Genomic DNA, 21,740 nt, shown 5'->3' on the forward strand with positions numbered 1-21,740 from the left:
AATGAATTTGCCGAAAACTCCGGAAGACGAGGTAAACAATAGGTACCCTGGGTATCTACCCAAGTAACTTCCAACGTCATATTCGTTTTCAGCGACCCCAAAAACCTTCGAGTAACAAAATTGAACTCATTTCCGCCGATAATTGACGAGTTCTGATTTTTTTTATTGTCTGTTTGAGATGCACGTCAAGAATGTATATTTGTATGCACAAATGCAGTTTTCATCATGGCTATGGGTAACAAAGTTTCCTGGCGCATTCACGAATCGAATACAAAAAGAATTATGAAGATCCGTCTTGTCGTTTTTTTTCCAGAGGTAAGGCCGATTTTAGTGCTTTATTGCTTCGCCTATTGTGAAAATTAGTAGATTTAATATTTAAAGTTTCAAAGTCCGTATTTTTTGGTGTTCGGTGGAAATGAAACGCGCCACGGAACTTAAACCGCGATGAGTGTGTTCAAGTAGTGATCTTACATAGCGAAGGACTTAGCTATCATGCTATCGGCTTCTTAAATTAGTAACAATTTTTTGCTAATGCACGATAATGCAAGACTTCACGTTCACAAACTGTAATCAAATATTTACAACAGGTAAATCTTCGTTCTTTGAATTTTTCATAGCATTGTCCAGATCTTAACCCGATCGAACATTTGTGTGACATAATTGGCAGAAGACTGCGACAGAGTTTGCCACCTCCTAGAACCTTAAAAGAGGTAGAAACAGTAGCTCTCGAGATTTGGAATGACCTTGATAAAGAGCAAATAGCATACCTCATTTGTAATATAAAAGTAGGTACCCTATGTATATATCTCTTTTATTATCGAACAGACGCGAATGAGTTAAAAAACACAATGATAAAAAAGCCTATATTTAATATTTTATATGTATGTAGGTTTTCTTTAAAGACAATCGTAATAAAAGTCCGTTTGATGTTAAACAGTTTTAATTAATAAAATAGATGACTAAATTATTGATACTATTAAATTGACAAAATGTAAAAGTGTTGTGTAATTGCGACTAAAATCTTACGTGTTCTTATTCTCACAAAAAAGAAATGTATTTATAGATAATTTGCGTCTAATCAATATAATACCCGTCTTAATTCGTCTTTTTACGTCTTATTAACCCTAAGAGCACGTCCGTCGCGTTTATGATGGTAAAATCGACTGAATGTATTCGTTCTCTTTCCCTACGCTAAAACAAACCCTCTTAGGCTAATCTCCTTTTTCCTGTGAAACAACCCAATTAAAATTGGTTCAAAGCATATACCGACATCTTCCAATAACCCAAAACTACAAACATTAGTCAAGCTAGCTACTTCGCTACTGGTTGATCTTTAACGATCGAAAATAAACACAACGATTAGATACGCCCACACAGCTGCCCTAAGGGACGGCCGTTCGTTTCGTATTTCTACTAATAATCAAGGAAAAATGATATACAGGGAAATTTAAAATATAAGGTAAACTATTTACAATCCTACATTCGGCCATCCTGTTCGAATTCGACCCGAATTCCGTTTAGTTACCTATCCGCGACTTCATGTACTCTGCATACGTTGACGTGCTCTGAGGTCCATCATGGTATCCAGATTTCTTTACCTCGTACCTGTCATTTGGATTCACTTGTACTACCACGTACGGTCCAAAATATTTCTTTAGCAGTTTGAGTCCTCCACCAAACTGTGTTCTCTTGATTGCCACTAAGTTCTCCTTTTTATACATCCTCGGCCTTTTTCTTCGTAGATCATATCTGCGTCTATTTTCCTCTTGAATTTTGACTAACTGACGTCGACTCTCATTTCTCAGCATTTCTCTATCTTCATCAAATTGTTTAATTATCTCCTGTTCTATGATCTTCTTCATCCTCAGATCTTCTTTATTCTTCATCTTCGTTCCTAACAGTACTTCAAACGGCGTCGAATTTATGCTTCTTTGTTCACAATAGTCTTCGAATTCCTTCGCCGTAAATACGGTACCTCTGTCAGATATTATACGGAGCGGATTTCCGAATTCCTTTTGATGTCTCTTCATGCATTCTGTAACTTCTTTTTTGCTTCTAAGTATACATTTAACGCAATTCCCTATGCAGTGCTCGATTCTTTCTCTAAGATTTGGAATGTAACATCCTCTTCGAATCAAATCTTGTGTTTTTGTTACAGCAAAATGTCCTACCTCGTGTAAGTTTCTAATTACTTCTATTTGCATTCTTTTCGGAATGACTAACACTTCCTTGCCGTCTTCGTATTTAAACAAAATATTGTTTTTTTATAAAGAAGTCCTCGTATGCTTCCGTCGTCTTTGTCTTGTCAGGTTCGTAACTTTTGACTACTTCCTCTATATCCGTCTTTATTTTTTTATCTTCTGTATGGTTCAGCTGAAAATCATTATTGACTGTCGTCTCGCTAATTATTGTAATCCTCCTTATAAAAGTATCTACTCTTTTTTTAGATAAAATTATTCCGTCTTCGGTTACTGTAACTTCCGCTTGTCTCAATATATTGTTTCCGATAATAATTTCCACGTCTAGTGCTGCTCTCGGAATAACATGAAACAAAATATTAAAATCCTCTCCTTGAATTTCTATCATTTTATTAAATGAGCTAAAGTTTTAACTCTCGTACCTCCTAATCCACTTAAATCTAATATGTTTTGTGAAAGAATCACTTCATCAAAATATTTTTCAAAAATATCCTCTCGTACTGAACTGATGTCACTTCCTGTATCCAATAATGCACGTAGTGATAATTTTCCAACCTTCAATATTACCGAGTTTTTATACCCCAAGTTAATAACATTTACATGTCCAGAAGTTGATGGTTCTTCTTCTTTCTCATTGGATCGAAAAGACTTGTGTCCAAACTGAAGGCATCGAAAACATTTCACTCCCTTGGCTTTGTCCGGACAATCCGTCGATCTATGTCCCTGAATTCCACAATTGAAACATTTTTCTTCCTTTTTATTCCTACTTTGAGGCGCTCTTCTTTCATCTCGTCTTACTTCCTCGTTCATCCACGTCTTTTTATGCGTCTCTGTTTTAACTGATTTTTGCGTCGTCTGTTTTAATAAATTCGTACAGTTTAATCTTCTCTTTAAAGTCATTGAAATTTTTGGCACCATAAAGTATTACTTTATTAGCCGGGTCTTCCATAATTCCCTCAATTATATATTGCATTATGACTTCATTTTCGATGTTTCCTCCGCTACTGATTTCTTTTAGACATCGTTTAGCAAAAATTAGCATTTGCAAATCATTCCATCCCATCAGATTGGAAATTTCTTCAAAATCAGCGATCTTGCTTATACTGTCCTCTACGTCTCTAAAAGTTAAGGCAAATGAATCATTCAGTCTGCCTGTCGTCATTTTGTTTGATTTTGATCTATTCCTCGTAAATAAATCCGTCGTTCTTTTATCTTCCCTATTGTCATCATGATTACTATCGTCGTCGGTAACGTCTTTACCTTCTTCTTCGTCTTCGTGATAAGCGTCTTTATCACTATTAACGTCGTCATCCTCATTATCGCCATCGTCTTCGGTAACGTCTTTACCTTCTTCTTCGTCTTCGTGATAAGCGTCTTTATCACTATTAGCGTCGTTATCCTCATTATTGCCATCGTCTTCGGTAACGTCTTTACCGTTTTCCTTGTGATAAACGTCTTTATCACCGTCATCGTCGCTAGCGTCTTCGTCTTCATCGTCAGTCTCGTCTTCAAGATTGAAGTCGTTCAAAAATGAACAAATACGTTCAATCATGTCGTCCTCTGAACCAGCGTAGTTCAGATTGAAAACATGGCAAACTGCTACTAAGTCCGGCATACTTAGTTTGTTTTCACGTCGTCTATTTTTGTGGAATATTCCTCGGATTCTTTATCCCACGCAAAATTTGTGAAATTCCGCAAGTTCTTCCTTGTTTGTCGCGGCAACCCTTTATCACCGTATGGAACAACATGCAAGGCCTTAACAGCACTTAATGCCGAATTTCTAAGGTTTAAACTAATTCTTGGAAAATCGTTAAGAGTTTGTTTAGACTGCATTTTAAACAGGTATATCTATAATAAAAAAAAAACAAAAAATAAAAAGATATTTTAAGTAAAAAGTTAGATTATTTTTCCCGTATGCAAATTGTATTAATATGAACTGTAGAATTGTAGTCGCTTTTACCTCAAAATGATCAATATTTACTACAAATAGAAACAAAGTTATGATGTGTTAAAAATAAATGAACAAAAAAAAACAATGAAAAACAAAAAAAAGTTAATCGTTAAATAATTTATGTTAGTTCTTTCGCAACATTCACTGTTTATCGTCAAAGTTCCAGTTCACAGCTCCTCGAAATCGAAAAAAATAATCTTTGGTCAGATTTCTAATTTCCAGACACAAGACCAAAGTGTCTTGACTACTTTTAAAATATTGGAACAAACAAACCTGATTTATCATTGGTAATACTGCTTGCTATGATTGCGTCTCGTCGTCACTGCCCAAACAGCCGTCGTATTTGCCTAACAGCGTCGTCTACACTGTACTAGCCTGATACTCCACCAACACAACCATTCACCAACAGTTCACAAAGTCCGGAAGTCACCAATAGTTTAAAAAAGTCCGAAAATCACCAACAGTTTCCACGTTTCCCGAACAGTCATAAACAGTTTCCAAAAATTACGTCACGTCACCTGAGCCGATTTTTTAATTACACGTCACTTTACGGTATTTCGCGAACTTTACGACGAAATTGTCTTTCTTAGATCCGCGATTGAGCCCCCAAAATGTAGGTTTTCTTTAAAGACAATCGTAATAAAAGTCCGTTTGATGTTTAACAGTTTTAATTAATAAAATAGATGACTAAATTATTGATACTATTAAATTGACGAAATGTAAAAGTGTTGTATAATTGCGACTAAAATCTTACGTGTTCTTATTCTTACAAAAAAGAAATGTATTTATAGATAATTTGCGTCTAATCAATATAATACCCGTCTTAATTCGTCTTTTTACGTCTTATTAACCCTAAGAGCACGTCCGTCGCGTTTATGATGGTAAAATCGACTGAATGTATTCGTTCTCTTTCCCTACGCTAAAACAAACCCTCTTAGGCTAATCTCCTTTTTCCTGTGAAACACCCCAATTAAAATTGGTTCAAAGCATATACCGACATCTTCCAATAACCCAAAACTACAAAAATTAGTCAAGCTAGCTACTTCGCTACTTGTTGATCTTTAACGATCGAAAATAAACACAACGATTAGATACGCCCACACAGCTACCCTAAGGGACGGCCGTTCGTTTCGTATTTCTACTAATAATCAAGGAAAAATGATATACAGGGAAATTTAAAATATAAGGTAAACTATTTACAATCCTACATGTATATTCTATAATATTCCACAGGGTGTTCCGAACTTTAAAGAAAAAACATAGTATGAATGTTAACCCGGTATAAAATGACACTTATCTGTCTAGCAACAATATCATTACATCGATATTTTTTAAATTATAAGGTTATAACATACTAAAAAATCACTCAATCGGACATCAGGTTTAGGAAATTCGAGACATCTAACCTGTCCCATTTTTAAGGTGTTCCGTTAATTTTGCCGCTGTGTATATATGATGGTGTATACTATTTTATTAAAAAATTTAAAATTTATCCAAATGGATTACAAATCTTCAGAACGTTTTCGATCCAGTCGGACCATCATCCCTTTTAATTTTTTTTTCGGATTTTCCGAAAGTTGGTTTGTATCAATTCTCGGACGAACTGTCCATTTTTTGAACATGAACATGTATGTTACCTTAAAGTGAATTAACATCGAACTCCTGTCATCTAAATTTTAATAGTTAATAACATTATTATGTAATTTAAAAGTTTTAATAACCTTTAACTACTAACAGGATATTTCACTGATGATGGCCCTACTGGATCGAAAAAGTTTTGAAAATTTGAAATTAAACAAAAGAATATTCTAAAGAAGATTTGTTTTAACGAATTAAAGTTGTGTTTTTTTAAATGAAACACTCTATATATTAAATTATTTTTGAATATTTTTTTAAATATAAAGAGTTTGTATAAGGTTTTATAGGTCTAGATTTAATAATTTTCGAAATATTTACACTTTTATTGAGGAATGGTAATATTTAATGGACTATTAAGTTTCTAAGTATAGTGTCATTTTTAAAAATTTAATATTTTTGCCATCTATCCGTTTTTAATAGAACATCCTTTATATTGGTGTTTTATTTTATAGGAAACATTACAACCATTCTTTTGATATAAGGTTGTACAATTGTACATACCTAGCATGTTTCGTTTTGTAGATATTTAAAAAAGAACTAGAGATTTTGTTTTTTGCAAAACTATTTTTTCGCAAAAATAGTAATTATAATCTGGTTTTAGAAACATACATAAAAGAAAGTATCAAGTTGGCTTTGAAACAAAAAACGTTAAATACATTTCTCAAAATATTAGTTAAAATAAATAATATCTACTTCTGCCACAAAACCTGCTAATATTGTTGTAGTTGCATTTTTTGTAACAAATTTTTATATTATAAATATGAATTTTTCAACTAAAAACTTTCGTGGGCCTGATATTTGTATTGGGCGAATACCTTAGAAACTGCTCATTAGCTTTAAAAGTGTATACCCAATGAGAGATATCTGCACAGAAGACATCCTACAGAAAAAAGCCCCCGAAAAACTTTTAAACCGCTTCATTCTTTTGAGCAATGTGCAATTAATATTTAAAAACAATGTCTACCAAAAAAGATTTTAGCAAAAATGAAAATGAATTAGAGACAGTGAACTAGTGTCTATAAATGTTCGGCATCGTACAATAAATGTTAGGCCTATGCTAAATAATAACTACAGCGACACTTGTATTGGAGACGGTGGTACTGTGGAATGGCCTTCAAAATATCTAGTACTAACTAGTAAATGAACAGAAAATACGGCGATACCGTGTAATTTTCAGGGGCAACTCCGAATTGCATGAAAATTTGGATTAAGGTTCTACTTACCATCCACTTCAAAGTTGAATTTGTGCCGTTGGCTGCTTTCACTTAAGGGGTGACAGTCACCCCTTCTCGGGGCTGAAAAAACATACGTTCAAGATAAGCCCGGAAATGGATAAATTGACTGATTATAAGCAACTTTCGTTCTATAGAGTTTTTTATGTTAGTCAATACTTTTTGAGTTAGTTGTGATTGAAAATGTTTATTGTTCGACAAAAAAACTACGTTTTCAGACGGTTTTTCGCAAATAACTCAAAAAGTAAAGATTTTATCGAAAAAAATATTTTTAGTAAAAATGTAGCTTAAAAATATCGAAAAGAGTTGTGTATTCGTGAAGTCTATAGATCCGGCAAAAGCAAATTTGTAGCTTATGCAAAATACGTTTTTATTCGTCCAATTCCAAATCGAAAATCGTGAAATAACCAAAAAATTAAGCACTTTTCGGAAAAACTCCATTTAACCTTTTTAAAGTATTTGAAAAAGGCTTTATTTTAATTGTTTATAATAGTTTCTAGCATGAAAAATAAGCGAGTTACGCTCAAAATAAAGTTAGCTCTCTTTTTTTGCTCAATAAAATCCATGAAAATCTCCCCGTGTTTGGCTCCCCAAATGAAATTAATCGTTACCGCTTTACAAACAATTTACTTTACTTATCTATTTTTTATATGATCTGTCAGTTCTACCCGTTTAAAGTGCTTATTGTTGAAAGGTTTATAGTTAAAAGGACTTGAACGTATTCAAACTTTGAACACCCATATCTGAACCAATTTCTGTTTTACAGAAAAACAAATCAAACTAGCATATTTATAACAGCAAAATCTACATTTTTTTACTCTTTAAAATTTTTCGTATAACTAATACTTTTATTTTGAAAAAAGGAAATTTTTCCAAAATTTTTAGAAAATTTTTTTTACTGTAAAACCAAATTTTTTGAAAAATTAGCACTTTAAACCGGTCAAACTTACAGATCATATAAACAAAACACAAAACAGATACATTGAAAGTAAATGGTAAAGCGGTAACGATTAATTTTATTTAGGGTGTAAATAGAGGGAGATTTTAACGATTTTTTTTTTGCCAAAAGAAAGGAGCCAATTTTTTTTTTCAGCCTTACTCGTTTATTTTTGATGCTAGAAACTTTTGTAAAAAATAAAAATGAAGCTTTTTTGTGAAGTGTTTAAGATTACACAGTATTAACTACTGTTAATAAGTTTTTTTTCGAAAATTGCTTAATTTTTCAGTGATTGCACGTCGAAGTATTTAATTTGAAATGACGAATAAGAACGTATTTTTCACGAGCTACAACTTTGCTTTTACTCGGTTTATAGACTCTACTGATACACCATTTTTTCGTTTTATTATAAGCAACACTTTTGCTAAAAATATGTTTTTGATAAAGTGTTTACTTTTTGAGTTTTTTGCGGAAAACCATCTGGAAACCTAGTTTTTTTTGTCGAAAAATAAACATTTTCAATCGCAAATAAGTCGAAAAATATTAACTTACATAAAAACCTCTATAGAATGAAAGTTGCTTATAATCAGTAAATTTATCCATTTCCGGGCTTATTTTAAACACGCGTTTTTTCACCCCCGAGAAGGGGTGACTGTCGCCCCCTAAGTAAAAGCAACCAACGGCACAAATTCAACTTTAAAGTGAAGATTGTAAGTAGAACCTAAATCCAAATTTTCATGCAATTCGGAGTTGCCCCTGAAAATTACACTCCAAAACGGTCATTTACTGGGCTAACACTGGCTATTCTTTTGGAGGTGTATCAAGAATATAGTAAACAACGACGAATCCACAACACGAGATAATATGAAAATTCGTATACAAAATAATGCAAAATCATTTCTGTCATTGTGGATTAAGAAGTATTAGGATTTTGTACATTCCTTACTGGATACACTCATGTCCTTGATCCCAGTAAGTTTAGTAATTATTTTTTGCTACATTAATTAAATTTCGATTGACTTACAGTGGCTGGAAATTACTATGCAACAAAGTCTACGTGCTCATAGCGAATATTTAAACCAAAACATTCAAATGCAGTACTAACAAAATGCAACTATATCAGTTAAAACAAAAGTTATTTTTTTAAATTTTATAGTCATTTATATATTAGTATTGATAAATGGAAACTTTTAATGAAAATGAATGAGCATAATTCATTATCTACTCTTCTTTTTTCAATGAAAGAAGTTTGCAACAGTAAGTGTATTTGACCTAAGAGAGGTAGGAATCTTTGTGTTGTTTGTTTCCGATAATGAATCAATGTCACAATATTCCGAAACTGAGCGAATAGACTATAACTATATTATAGAAAAATTTCTTAAGGTGATACAGTAGCGATCAACAAGTGGCAACAAACGCGGTCCAATATTGCGAAAGTTCTGCGAACTTTCAAAAGTAAGACAACATTGCGTCGGTAATTCGACACTGACAGTGACGTTTAAACTATCAAAAACAATAATTTTTATACACATAGTAGAAAAATGTTGCCAAGTCAGTGACGTTCGATTTCTTGTTATAAAAAATCGATTTTTAGTAGTTCCAAGATTACACAAAATCTAGGCATGGGATAAAAAAGTTTATTTGAAGAAAGTGTATTTTTTGTCTTTCTTAATGGCGGAACAGGCTCCTTTTTTCAATATTTTATTTAGTTATAGAGTAATTTCCACATACTAACATATTTCTGAAATTGGGCTCTGTACCGCCATTCTTTATTATATTACGAATATGTGTGCCAAATATCTCGACAAAATATTCAAAATTAGAGCCGCAATCTTGGAACGCGTTTGCTGCTACCTGTTGATCGCTACTGTTTCCTCTTAATATTTTTCATTACGAAAAATGACAAAAAATTTAAATTATGTAGGTACTATTAAGAGACATTTTCAATTTTATTGTGATTTGTTCGTATCTTTAAAATCGTATTGGATCTTATTTTTTACACTACTAAAGCTAGTAACTTTACTATTAAACACAGCTTCGCATAATCTAATACCTTTTTACTTATTTATTCAGGCAACAATGCTGAAGAAAAATAAGTTCAAGCGTCGTCCTACCGAACCAAACATACTACCGGCCAATGGGGAGGGGGGAAAGAGCACAGACGAATAATTCCAAATATCAACTCGTTTCATAAGACACAACATTTTCTCACAAAACTTTTTTTCATTTTTATAAGACTTTTTCATTTCTCTTTTATCATATAGGCATGAGTATTTTGCTTGGTTTTTTTAGGTAATCGTAAAGTTGCTTTTATAACTTACTTAAAGTAGAGAATATATTCAATTATTTGTAACAAGTATACGTTTGTGTACCTTCCCCCCTCAGGCCACCATGTTGAAGAAGATGAAGGGTAAAATGAAACGACGTAACACGGAACCTACAATGTTGGTATCTCCCGGAGTTCAACTGGCGCCCTTACCTTCCAATGATGGGGAATCTCCCACGGATCCAAACACCAATTTTTAGTTTAACTTTCATTTATTAATTGTGTTTTAGACTTTCTTCCTTTTTACGGATGTATTATTTTTTTAATTGCGACTCTGGTAAATGTATTTTTAAAACAGTAAAAAGTAATAGTTATTACGTTAGAGTATGGTATTTTTACCAAAATACTGGTGAAAAAACGGCATTCGCCATATTTAGTTTGTTTAATTCTAAAGCATTTGTTTTAAGTACAAGTAATGTACTAGTTGATAGTCTCAATATTTATTTAAGGGTGTTCTTATCAAAATGACAATCAATTAATCCTGCTAATATTATTGTTTAAAAAATGGCTCGAACGAAGTTTTTATTTTAATAAAATCTGCATATGTGTTATACCTACGGTTTCTGCTATAATCGAGAGTTAAGAAATAAAAATCTCTATATAGCAAAAATTTAGCGGACAACAATGAGCCTAGGAGGATATTTATTGTTGTATTGATCAGTTCACCCTACCTAAAGATATATATTTAAAAAGGTACATGGATATGTATGTACCTAGATGTGGCAAAGATCCTTTAATAAACCTATAAAACATCTTATAAGGAGTGGAGCAAACATCTGCTCGCTATAAAATTCCGATTATCAATCTCTCTGAAAGACAACTATCAGAATAATGTTGACATATTGTTTATTTTAAGTGAAATGAAAGTGGTGTATTACAGACAAATTTGAACTGCTACTTATTTGTGTAGGGATAGGATTGAGTTTATAGTAGGCTATGGTTTTCAGTATCGGTACTGTTAGATGTGTTTCAGAGTTTGATGATCAAGAGTAGGCTATGCAATCTTAGTCATCCCTTTCCAAAAGTTTGTAGCCACTAGTTGTGGCAGGTATGTTGTTGAACAAGTATTCCTGATACTCTGTCTTTATAAGAAACCTTTACTACTAAGTTTGTATATAAACCTAAAGGTTTGTCAAAAAGGCGAATTGATAGAATACACTTATGAATGCCGGAAGTGTTTATTCTCACTTGCCAGAAGGTGACAGTGAACGCTGTTATTAACCTACCTAAGTACATAGGGCTCAATTCTTCATTGATGCTGTCTGGGGCTTATTCTATGGAGAAAGTACTTCAGGTAGATTTATGACAACCGTTTGAAACCCTAATTTTAGCTGATATATTACTTTAATTGATGTGCTCTATTGTTTGTAATTATATTTCCCAGGTATGTATTTTAGATGATCGCCAAAACAGTCACTTTTGTGTTTCATTAATTAGAAACAATTTGATAATCTACCTACTCCGTGTGTTTATTAAGACATTGATCTCGATAATCATACTAAGTACTTATGATTTACGTAGACTGTTAAAATGTTTCTCTGTATATGAAATATATATATGTATATGTGATTAAAATAGATATATGAAAAATTGTGAAATATAGAAATACTACAATTTGCGTATTTTTCTTTCCATAAAATTTAAAATAATCTGTCTCTACGATTATATTTGAATTAATTATACAAGGTAAAATCCAGGTCAAAAGAAGTGTAGGAAGAAGAAGAATCTCATGGTTGCGTAACTTGAGGAAATGATACGGATTTACAACAATAGAACTATTCAGAGCAGCAGCATCTAAGATCAGAATAGCCTTGATGATTGCCAACATCCGCCGCGGAGATGGCATGTAAAGAAGAGAAGAAGTCTATACGATTAGACAACTACCACAATGATTATCGACATTGGTTCCATATAATCCAGGGGGTGGGCAAAGTGCAGCCCGCGGACCGCATTGGTTTAGGCAACGTAGGCAATTATTTGGGTTTTTGCACAGAGATTTATCGGCTCCCTCAACGAAATCCATGAAATTTCAACAAATGGAAGTGATATTTTCGATGTAGTCAGGAACTGTGTGGACAATTTTAAATTAACCCGTAACCACAAGTGTAACAACTGACGGATCACCAAATTTAAGAGGAGCAATTATTGTAATGTTGAGAAAACTTAAAGATTACGTTCAACAGTTTCCAGATCATAATGTATTATTCTTCACTGCATAATCCATCAGCAGGTATTAGCAAAAATGTTTTCCAAATAGAAAACGTCACTAACTACTAATACATATTGTTAATTTCATTCGTTCAATAGGATTAAATTATCGTGCATTCAAAGCATTTTTGGAAGATTTATAAACAGAGCATACTGATGTCTTATACCACAATCGACAATCATATTCGATAGTTAAGTTTAGAAAAGGTTCTTAATGCCTGGTTGCACTAACAGATCTTAAGCTTCAGCTTATAACATACTGCTAGGGCCACACCAGCGTCTAATACAGTCATGTCAAAGATACGGCCCGCGATCGCAATGTGTCACAGAAAGAAGAATCATGTTTTTTAGAGCTTTTAGACTTCACTCGATTGCTTGAATAAAATAAATTTTTTCTTAATGTATTTTTATTATCCTTAGAAACTACCAAGATTAAAAATTTTAACATAATTTGGCAAAATCCGATCATTTTAGCAGTGGCTTAATATAATTTCATATATAGTGGCATCGGCAACACTGCGAACTTAACTTAACGAACACATCACAGTCATCACAACACCACTGATATGTACTACGCTTAAAATGGCGACTCTGTACTTTTCAACTTCAAAGGCGGCATCAGAGAGTGTCCTTGCTGTTCGTTTATTATGCTGTGGTCTAGACTAGAACCTTCCTTATCGATATAAAAGAAGTGCGTCGACGTGTCACGTGCAACGATAGTATCGACACCAGTGCAACCGATATCGAGAACCTCATCACTGAGGCGATCACGCACGCAATTCCACTCAAACAAATAACCTATACATCACCGGCACTTCCACAATACATCATTGCCAAAATCCAACAAAAACGACGTCTTCTACGTCAATACAAGGCCAACAGAAACCCACTAATCAAAACAGAGTACAACCGGATCTGTGCCAGGATAAAGAGGGAGATATCTGTCCTAACGGCTCGCCGGTGGGAAGATGCTACCTCAAAACTGGACTACAGAGACGGAGGTAAATTCTGGCAAAAATTCAAAGTCCTAACAAAACAAAAACTATCTCAACCATCCCATCTGTTGGTCAACAATCACATAGTCAATTCCCCAGAAGGGAAAGCCGAAGCATTCAGAAATTCGCTTCAAAACAATTTTCAAACGCCAGATAACCCGAACTTTGATCGCATATTTAAATTCAACACAGAATACATAGTAAATGTTACTCTCAACCACTACATTCCAGTCTATGATCCTATCATGGACCCCCTCACCGACAGGGAAACGGAGAGCTTTTGCCAAATCGGCAAAAACAGCGCTCCCGGACCTGATGGCATCAACCGAAGGTGCCTCAAAAAACTTCCAGAGAGTATCATTCCTCTTCTAACTAAAATATTCAATGCATGTCTCAAAAACAGCCACTTTCCTACTCCTTGGAAAGTGGCCAACACCATCATGCTTTTGAAAAAAGGCAAACCCCCAACCGACGTGGAATCCTATAGACCAATTTCATTAATCAATACTCTGGGTAAAGTTCTTGAGCTAATCCTAAAAGAGAGGCTCAATAACTTTCTCGAAAACCACAATATCATACCAAAATTCCAATATGGATTCCAGTCAGGTAAATCTACTAAACATGCATTAATAGATTTCACTACCAAAGTTACTCAAACCATCAACGATGGTTCATTCGCCATAGCCACATTTCTGGATGTGCAGAAGGCTTTCGACCAGGTCTGGCACGACGGGCTTGTTCGGAAACTTCTGGACATCGGGCTACCATTGCAATTTACCAAAATTGTACACTCCTACCTCCACAACCGTACTGTCAGAGTTAAAATAGGCGATCAAAAGTCCACCCCCTTCACTCCACAAGCTGGAGTTCCCCAGGGTTCAGTCCTAGCGCCGCTGTTGTACATCATCTACAACAGCGACATCACTAACCAAAATATCCCAGGTACTCGGCTGTTTCTCTATGCTGACGACACGACTCTGCTCTCAACTACCTCTCGATACAACCCAAGACTCCTCTTCAGAAGAGCCCAGGCTCTGTTGGACGGCGTCGGCGAATGGTGTTGTAAGTGGAGAGTCACGCTGAACGCGAACAAAACAACAACAATTGTGTTTCGCGCCCCTTCTGTGTCAAATAGAATCATTCGCAATGAAGACGACCAATATCCTCGGAGTCTGCTGGGAGAAAGGCTTGTTGTTAGCCCGACTGTGAACTATTTGGGAGTACTGTTTACCAGGACTCTCAACTGGGACGCAGATCTAAAGGCAACTTTAGATAGGGTAAGGAACAGGGCCAGACTTCTCAACGCTCTCTCTGGAAAAATTGGCAAGACACACAAGAAGACTCTCATTCACACTTACAAGACCTTTATTCGACCCGTCATGGAGTACAAATCATATATCTACTCTCTTTGCTCAAGACAAAAACAAGAGAGGTTGTTGAGGACAGAACGTAGAGTCTTGCGTAGATGTAACTATGAGCACTGGCGATATCCCTCAAACGAAATCCATAACATCTCGAACACCCCCAAAATCACCGAGAGAATAAACTCTCTGAACAGGAACTTCACAATCAAAGTAATCAACGGCCCCCCTTCCGACACACAAGAATCTCTCAAATGTTCCTGTTCATCTTCCGGCCACGTACTCCACCGAAAGCCCAAACGCAAAAAGATTCATGTACCGTCCGCTCTAATGCAAACATGCATTGACGAACTCCCGGTGGAGTACGAAAACATCCTTGAGGCTACCCCGCTAGCCTACCGTACCCACCTCTAACATTTCCTCTTCCCTACCCCGAACAGGGAGAAGTTGGTTTTTTGCGGTTTCCCAACTTCATTGCACAATTATACCTGTTCGTCCCAAGAAAATAGCCGCAACTATTTTCTCCACTCGAACGCACACTGTCCACGCTGAACTCAAAGCCATCTCCTGACCGCCGACGAGGGACGCAGGTTCGCCTGTCGTTGTACAATGGTTTCTAGGGAGATTGGTCGAGAGCAAAGCACGGACAGTACACGTAAATGTCTATGGAACCAACAACAATCCATCAAACTTTCTTCTCTGTTGACTTCTTAGCCTTCTGGACACCACCGTCCGGCATAACCCAGAATCCAAGAACACCAGGACACGGCGCTTGCCCCAGTGTGTTTTTCGGACTGTTTGCTTTTGCTGCCAACACTAAACATTCACCTCAAACCCTGAAGAGGACAAAATCCTAAACGGGGAAGCACATTGTACGCATTTCTTCTTAACATTATCAAGACAAGCAAATCAAACAATGTAGTAGTAGTAGTGTCACGTGAGTCAGTTGCGAAGTAGTGGTTGAGAAGGTATTGTACATTTGTTTGTGTCGTGCGTGTGCGATATCCATAATTGTGTCGAGTTCCATATTTGTTACGATTTCGGCATAATGTCACAAAAACGTAAAGTTGATAGTGAACGTAGAGTTTTTCAGTCTAAATGGGAAAATGCATATTTTTTCATAGAATGGAAAGGTAAACCACTGTGTTTGATTTGCAATCAAACAGTTGCTGTTTGTAAGGAGTTTAACTTGAAGAGACACTATGATACGAATCATAAATCAAAATTCGATTGTTACACTGAAAAAATAAGAATGGACAGATTGTCATCTTTAAAATCTAAACTTCAAGGTCAACAATCGATGTTTACTAAAGCTAATACTGAGAGCGAAGATGCCCTGAAATCAAGTTTTATTATTGCATTAGAAATCGCGAAGAGATCAAAACCTTTCACTGATGGTGATTTTATTAAAGACTGTATGTTGAAAGTTGCCGATGTTTCATTTCCATTTCAAAAGTCAATAATTCAAAATATTTCGCTGTCAAGAAACACTGTTGCTTCAAGAATAAATGATTTATCTCAAAATTTGGTTCTTCAACTGAAGGAGAAAATTAAGGAATTTACAAACTTTTCACTGGCTGTTGATGAGAGCACTGATACTGTTGATACAGCTCAACTTGCTGTTTTTATACGAGGTATTAACAGTAACTTTGAAATAACTGAAGAACTATTAAAGTGCGTTCCATTGACAGGTACTACAACAGCAAATGATATTTATTCTGCATTGGAGCATTTGATGGCAGAATATGGACTCGATTGGAATATACTTAGCAGCACAACTACGGATGGCGCTCCTGCCATGGTTGGCCAACATTCGGGCGTTGTAACTAAATTAAAACAGAAAACATCAGGAAATTTTGTGGGATTTCACTGTATAATTCACCAGGAATCATTGGCATCCAAACATTTAAAAATGGACCATGTCATGCAACCTATAATTAAAATAGTAAATTTTATAAGGAGCAGAGGACTAAATCACCGACAGTTCAGGCAGTTTTTACAAGATTTGGACGAAAAGTTTTCTGATGTCCCTTATTTCACCGAAGTTCGTTGGCTCAGTCGAGGAGTAGTTTTAGAAAGATTTTTTGCATTACGTGACCCTATTCAAGCTTTCATGTTAGAAAAAGGCAACCCAATTGATTATGACAATGACTGGTGGGTTGATTGTGCCTTTTTGGTAGATATGAATAAACACTTGACTGATCTGAATGTAAAGTTACAGGGTAAAAATCTGATTGTCACTCAAATGTACTCATGTATTCAAGCCTTTGAAACAAAGTTGAGGCTGTGGGAAAATCAGGTAAAAAATCAAACTTTGGATCATTTCCCTCATTTAAAATCATTTGGCACAGTGGATCAAAAAAAATTGGATCAATATTCTCAACTTCTGCAAAATCTTATCACGGAATTCAACAATCGTTTTGAAGACTTCCACAATTAAAATGAATGAAATGGAATTCCCAATTTTCAACAATCCATTCAATTTTGAAGCTTCACAGGCACCAGTTCATTTGCAAATGGAGTTGATAGATCTTCAATCGGACAGTATTTTGAAAGAAAAATTTAAAGAGGTTAACGCACTTACATTTTATACACAATATTTCAAGAGTTTGGATAACTACCCGGAATTAAAAAAGCATGCAGCACGCATTCTGTGCATGTTTGGTAGCACCTATTTATGTGAGCAGATGTTTTCCGTCATGAAAATAAATAAGAACAAACATCGCACAAGACTTACAAATGAACATCTCCAATCAATTCTTAAAATAAATACAACGAATATGATACCTGACATCAATGAGCTTGTCAAAAACAAGAGAAGTCAGGTATCTGGATCCTCGAGCTCAAAATAATTACCCTCTTTTATAACTTTGATATGATTTTTAACAACCGTATATTATAAGTATACTATTAAATAAAATGTTATAATAATTCAGTACATTTTTTTTTTATTTGAATCTGGCCCGCCGACACATTCTGAATTTAATATATGGCCCTCTGCAAAATTGAGTTTGACACCCCTGGTCTAATACCTGTATTTATCGCATTATTTGCATTAGAAATATGTCAAATAATGCGATAATTAAGAGCATTAGACGCTAGTGAGGTCCCAGTATAAGGATTTATGTTTAAGCTTAAGGTACGTCTTAAGCTTAATATCTGTTGGTGCAACCAGACATAAAAGATAGTGTGAATTAGGGGAGGAAATTACTTTATTTTTAGAAATTAAACACTGCTACAAATTTGCTAAATTTATAAGTTTTGAAAGCAAAATAAAACTTTTATAATGAAACTAAAACTATTCATTGATCATATAAAAAAGAAAGAATTAGTCCAATTATTTCCCTCATTATAATAAGTTTAAAATTTATGAAGAATATTTGTGCAATATTTTTGCATTTTGCAAATACCATGCTTAAATAAGTGCGAATGTAGTATTGGGACCGTGCAAGTTCGGAAAAGCGACACCTGGTTTCTTCGCTCTGCACTTTTATTCGCACTTTTAATTATATTGGCCAATCATATGGTCCTGGTTGCTGGATAATTGTCAAGGCCATAGTCCAAAAAAATAATAAGAAGAAAAAATAAGATTCAGGTTATGTTATTAAAACGTAAACAATTGTATGTAGTAAATAAAATTAGTTATTAAAATGCAGTAATGCAAGCAAAATACAATTAATTACATTTACCTTTATATAATAATTGCATATCATATCAATATTGTGGAGCAATATATAATTTTTCTTCTTCATTGACAGTAGATATGAAATATACGTCAATTTGACCATTTCAATTGACAATGAATTATTTAAGAAAGTTACAATATTTATCCGCTATTCTCGCACGATCGTTTCTCGTATCGCCTCCAAGTACTTGCACACCGCGAATAGGGAGAAGGGGCATGGTTTGAAAATTTTGAAATTTTCGTTTTTTTTATTATTTTATATGAAAGTACCTAACTTCAAGAACACTCTCTGAAAATTTCGGTTTGACCGTAAAAAAATTACCAGAAATACAACATGTCTAATATCCCAACCTACGACTCGCTTTGCAGCAGCTGGAGCGTACTGAGAAACGTTCAACAGCTGTTCCCATTTCTTTTGTAAATTACTCTGCGATTGAAAAACATATTGCGGTGTGCATCACTTTACAATTTGACAGACAGAAGAAATTGAAAATAAAAGTTGTCAAAACTAAACGTGTTTTTCTCAAAATTGCTTTTTTCAAAGGCTACTTGACAGATCCACCATCTACCTGAAATTTTTCATTTTCTTTAGACATTTCGTGAGGTAACTCCGTCGAGATATTTTTTGTTTTATGTTTATTTTTTGTTTAACAATAACAAATATGTTGATTTTCACCCTTTCTTTACTTTATCGTACTACATACGCAGTATGAGTATAATAGATAAAGTTATAGGATCGTGCAAAAAAATTTTTTCAGATTTCACTTTTTTTCGACGTTTTGAGTCCCCCTGGGTCTAAAAAGCAAATAAAAAAAACATGTCGGAAGTATGTATGTACGTACGTATGTCGCCACCGCCCAGCAAAAACTACTGGACCGATTTCGATGAAATTCGGTATGAGTAAGTTTAAGAGAATTTTGTCGAGAAACTAAGCTTTTGAAAAAAACCTCTCAAAGGGGGCCCGAAATAGGGGGGTTATTTGGGGCCCATTTTTGCAAATTTTGACCGAAACGAATGAAATTTAACTTAAAGTTAGCTCATCGATAGGTAAATAGAAATACGGAATTTGACATTTCCAAATCCAAAATGGCGGCCAGCATGGCCGACCGCCCACCCGATACATTTCCCTACCAATCTAAAAACTTGTTTAAGATAAATTTAATTTGAAAAAACATTTATATAGCCTAAAGATGGGGCTATAACAAGAATATTATCGTTTTTCGGAAAAAGTTATGGGTTGCCTATATTTAAGGGGTCAAAATTTGACATAAATTTGAACTAAATTTTCTCAAAAATGACTCCAAGAAATTTGTTTATTTTTTGATATCCTATCGGTAAATTGAATAACATTGGTCAGATTTCTTAACTCCTCATAGGAGGGGAGTTATGAATTTTTTATAAAAAAATATTCGAGTTCCCGTAACTACGTCTGTAATAGAAACTAAAATTTGAAATTTGGCAGACATATATAGTACTTTGTTATCTATTGCACAATAAATTTTACCCACAATATGGCTTCCGGTTTAACCGGAAATGAAAAAAAAATCTTAATTTTTTACATATTTTGAAAGAATGTAAAATTATCTTTCCAATGACATATAACTCGTTGCTGTAACTCAAAAACTCAAAAAGTTACAGAAAATTGAAATTTTGCTAGAATCTTGTGTGTGTCCCCTGTCACGCGATCATAGCAGAGCATTATTATAGGGCAGTCAATGACGGTATTTGGCTCCGAATTCCATCCTACTACATCGATGTACTTGATATTTTCACAGTAAGTAGGGAATAGCTCAAGAAACAAAATCTACCCTATATACTATGGCGCTTTTATCTTGGGGCAATTCCCACCCCTTCAAGGGGGTGGAAAATTTATTGGTCAAAATAAGCATGGAAGTGGCTAGAGAACCTATTTTTAAGCAAAAACTGATCTATACTTTTTTTTGAGATCTCAATACTTTTTGAGTTATGCGTAGTTGAAAATTGGCCATTTTCATTTAAAAATGACACGTTTTCGGACGGTTTTTTGCGAATACCTTAAAAACTATGCATCAAACTAAAAACACTATATAAATTTTTTTTTAAATTATAAATAACAAAGAGATTCGTTCCTTCGTAAATTTTCTATTTACAATACAAAAAGAGATGTGGTAGGTAAAAAGAGTTTGTTTTTTGGTGCATGCTCAAAGTGCTCATGCTTTTGTAGTGTTTGAAAAGGTCTTTAAAACGAGCACCGTTAAATGTCGGTTACATTCAAACTAAGCGAGATATGGTGCAAAAAAATATATGACTAATGTACTTTAAGGAAAAATGAGAAGTACATACATTTAACCCCTCATTCACCAGAATTTAAATGCATTGTTTTTCTTTTGCAATACCTCTTAATATAGTGTTATTTCTACTTTCAAAAAGTTGGACGGGTGAAAAAAATAAGATCAAATTATAGAGCGCACTTTTAAATTTTCTAAAAATTCTTACTTTTGCTCCATGCAATTCGAAAATAAAAATGTTATATCCCCGAGAAGTGGTGAGAACCGCCCCCATGATAAAAGTGCCATAGTATATAGGATAGACTTTGAATTAGGAGATTGGGCTTTGGGCTACTCCCAAAATTTCATTACAATCCATGCAGTAAAATGCAAATATTGTAAACTATTAATTTCTCAGAAAAATGTAATTTGAAATGAAAGTATGACTAATATTCTATTGATTTATGCAATAATCAATAGTGTGTCCCCGAACATTTTCTCAAATGCGGGAATTAATGATGCGTAGAACCATAAAATATTTTCAAGTATACAAACTGTTTCTAAAATATCAAAATAACGAGTAACTTTGTTATTTTTATAGAATGCCAGTATCTAGTACGATAACGATAATAGATCCGTACAATAAAGTTCTCGGGCGGCCCTTCCGTCCAGCGTTTTTTACAAAAATTTCGGTACATATTTTGATTTCTGAGTGATATCAAAAACTCAAAGATCGTCAAAACTAAAAAAAAAACGACGAGTTCTAATATCTAGTGCAAAATCCTTTTTTTTTTAGGTGTTGGTAAAAATTTGCCACCGTTGGCTGATTTTCAATAATTTTTTTTGAATGTTTATTTAATTTAAAAATACCATTCCAAAAATACCAATTTAAAAATACCAATTCTAATATAGTTTAAAACGAAATTCAAAAAAAAGGTGCTTGAAATGATGATTTCAAACCCT

General features: G+C 34.3%; 2 protein-coding genes across 8 annotated transcripts in view; one reads left to right on the top strand and one right to left on the bottom strand.

Annotated features, from left to right (window-relative positions):
• Window positions 1-11,896, top strand: part of LOC114336460 (diacylglycerol kinase theta) — a 338,858-nt gene extending 326,962 nt beyond the window's left edge. For 4 of the 6 annotated variants that reach the window (XM_050642805.1, XM_050642806.1, XM_050642809.1 and 1 more), the window contains one exon: window positions 10,342-11,896. In XM_050642805.1, the coding sequence (XP_050498762.1) occupies window positions 10,342-10,482 (141 nt within the window). In that variant the 3' untranslated portion in view covers window positions 10,483-11,896. Of the gene's footprint in view, window positions 1-10,029 lie in introns of all 6 variants that reach the window. The other 2 variants (XM_050642807.1, XM_050642810.1) reach the window with 1 other exon arrangement.
• The window catches only part of LOC126879629 (uncharacterized), a 442,662-nt gene that overhangs the window by 225,604 nt on the left and 195,318 nt on the right, over window positions 1-21,740 (bottom strand). The gene's annotated exons all lie outside the window — the stretch shown is intronic.

This window comes from Diabrotica virgifera, chromosome 2, assembly GCF_917563875.1.
Source record: "Diabrotica virgifera virgifera chromosome 2, PGI_DIABVI_V3a".
In the NCBI taxonomy this organism is placed as follows: Eukaryota; Metazoa; Arthropoda; class Insecta; order Coleoptera; family Chrysomelidae; genus Diabrotica; species Diabrotica virgifera.